General features: G+C 45.9%; 1 protein-coding gene across 2 annotated transcripts; it reads left to right on the top strand.

Annotated features, from left to right (window-relative positions):
- The first annotated feature begins 250 nt into the window (after positions 1 to 250).
- LOC138698851 (keratin, type I cytoskeletal 9-like) lies at positions 251 to 1,817 on the top strand. Of its 2 annotated transcripts, XM_069825067.1 has the most exons (3): positions 251 to 296; positions 515 to 641; positions 735 to 1,817. In XM_069825067.1, exons 1-3 carry the CDS (start codon positions 285 to 287, stop codon positions 1,331 to 1,333), a joined length of 738 nt encoding a protein of 245 aa, XP_069681168.1. In that variant the 5' UTR covers positions 251 to 284; the 3' UTR covers positions 1,334 to 1,817. The 2 variants fall into 2 exon arrangements, with proteins under 2 accessions (XP_069681168.1, XP_069681167.1); XM_069825066.1 differs by having other exon boundaries at positions 515 to 1,817.
- The last annotated feature ends 460 nt before the right edge of the window (positions 1,818 to 2,277 follow it).

Genomic DNA, 2,277 nt, shown 5'->3' with positions numbered 1-2,277 from the left:
CTACGGTATCGGGTAGCAGAAAGTGGAAATGAAATGATTTAGATTAAGTTAAATAACCGAAGTATACATAACGTGACTATCAAGTCTATTATCGTATCAACAATCAGACTTTCTAAATGAGGTGAAGAATGGGATCTGTTCTGCGCCAGAGAAGTTGTGTTTACCGGTCATAGAAAGCATAGGAATTCCATAAGGAAGCCTTCACTTCAAAGTATATAAGCCCCTCACTGCATCTCGGTAGGCAGAAGCATCTCAGTGCCTCATCCTGTTCTACACGCGCCGACATGAAGCTTCTCGTAAGTACAAAACGTCAGAATTTATTTTGCGTGCTTTAATGCAGATAAAACAAATGCAATTCTAAAGGAAAGAATTCAAATCGGAAAAATTAGTATCAAAAGATCCTATTCTTAGCGTACGATACTTATTATACCATCTCTAAAATAGAGAAACTTGCTATTGTGTCACAAGATACAATATAATTAAATAACTTATAAATAAAAAATTTTATATGCAGACCTACACTGTTCTACTGGTAGCGGCATCCTTAGTTCTGGCTGAAGACCAGAAGAAGGACAAGAAAACAGATAAGAGAGGACTCCAACACTTGGGTTACGGAGGAGGAGCTCTCGGGCACGGAGGAGGTATATCTTTGGGAGGACACGGTGGAGGCTTGTCCGTGGGAGGTCATGGAGTCGTGTCCCTAGGAAGTCATGGAGGTGGTCTGTCTTTTGGAGGTCACGAAGGAGGCTTGTCACTCGGAGGTCAAGGAGGAGGCCCGTCCATCGGAGGTCACGGAGGAGGCCTGTCCCTCGGAGGTCACGGAGGAGGCCTGTCCCTCGGAGATCACGGAGGAGGCCTGTCTCTGGGAAGTCACGGAGGAGGCCTGTCCCTCGGAGGTCACGGAGGAGGCCTGTCCCTCGGAGGTCACGGAGGAGGCCTGTCCCTCGGAGGTCACGGAGGAGGCCTGTCCCTCGGAGGTCACGGAGGAGGCCTGACTCTGGGAGGTCACGGAGGAGGCCTGTTCCTCGGAGGTCACGGAGGAGGCCAGACCCTCGGAGGTCACGGAGGAGGCCTGTCCCTTGGACGTCACAGAGGAGGCCTGTTCCTCGGAGGTCACGGAGGAGGCCTGTTCCTCGGAGGTCACAGAGGAGGCCTGTCCCTCGGAGGTCACGGAAGAAGCCTGTCTCTGGATGCTCATGGAGGAGATCTGTCTCTTGGCGGACACGGAGGTGGTGTATCCCTAGGAGGGCACGGAGGAGGTCTGTCTTTGGGAGGTCACTCTCTCGGCGGTGGCAGTTTCGGGGGCGGCGAATCTCACGTGAAGGCTATTTAATCACAAAGGAAGTAAAAGTTCCTGTCCCTCACCCTTATCCTGTCCCTGTTGAGAAGAAAGTTCCTGTTCCTGTTAAGGTTATTGTCCCTGTACACGTACAGAAGCCCTATCCAGTCTCTGTATCCAAACCTTACCCCCTATATGTGGAAAAGAACGTTCCTTACCCTGTAGATAAAACAGTTCCCTATCCTATGAAGGTTCCTGTCAAGGTTCCTGTCGCTGTACCTCACCCAGTTCATGTTCCTAAGCCGTACCCCGTTAAAGTTCCTGTCCCTCATCCTTACCCTGTGAAGGTTCCAGTAGTAGTGGAAAAGAAGATACCAGTGTATATTGAGGGACATGAAGGAAGTCTGGGAGGAGACTTGGGAGGTCACTCTCTGGGATGACAGGGAGGGTTTGGCCATCACGATCATCATTAGGTTCATTATTATGACTTAATGGAAAACTATTTCCTTTAATAAATTTTTTCGAATAACTATCAGTGACTTCTTTCTGTATAATAGTAAAAATGATGTATAAAATCTTTTCTGTACAGTTATTTGCATTTTTTTAAAATAAAAGTGATCTGCAATTAAGTTTGACGTTTCATATTCACATCTCTACCATCGGATTAAATCCAGTTTTAAAATACTTATTAGCGCCGAATGTGTTGCATAAATTTCGTCTTTTTTGCGAAGCGGAAGCTCAATTATCGCATATTAGTTCATATTTATTATCAATAACTCATAGCCTCACAACTTATATTCCTCATGTTATTGCCTTTCGGCATATTCAATGACATTTTCACCTCAAATATATTCCAAGTTTATTTTGTGACAGGTTTTGACTTGCTTCGTTCTATTACATGTTCCACTATGGTTTTGAGATGTATTATTTTCTTTTCTTGTAAGGAGAAGGGACCGGAAGGTTTACACTGCAGCCTGAGGCTTATTGTGCTTACCACT

Source organism: Periplaneta americana, chromosome 4, assembly GCF_040183065.1.
Source record: "Periplaneta americana isolate PAMFEO1 chromosome 4, P.americana_PAMFEO1_priV1, whole genome shotgun sequence".
NCBI classification, from domain to species: domain Eukaryota; kingdom Metazoa; phylum Arthropoda; class Insecta; order Blattodea; family Blattidae; genus Periplaneta; species Periplaneta americana.
Note: the sequence above shows the minus strand (reverse complement) of the source record. Positions and strands in the feature narration are given on the sequence as shown.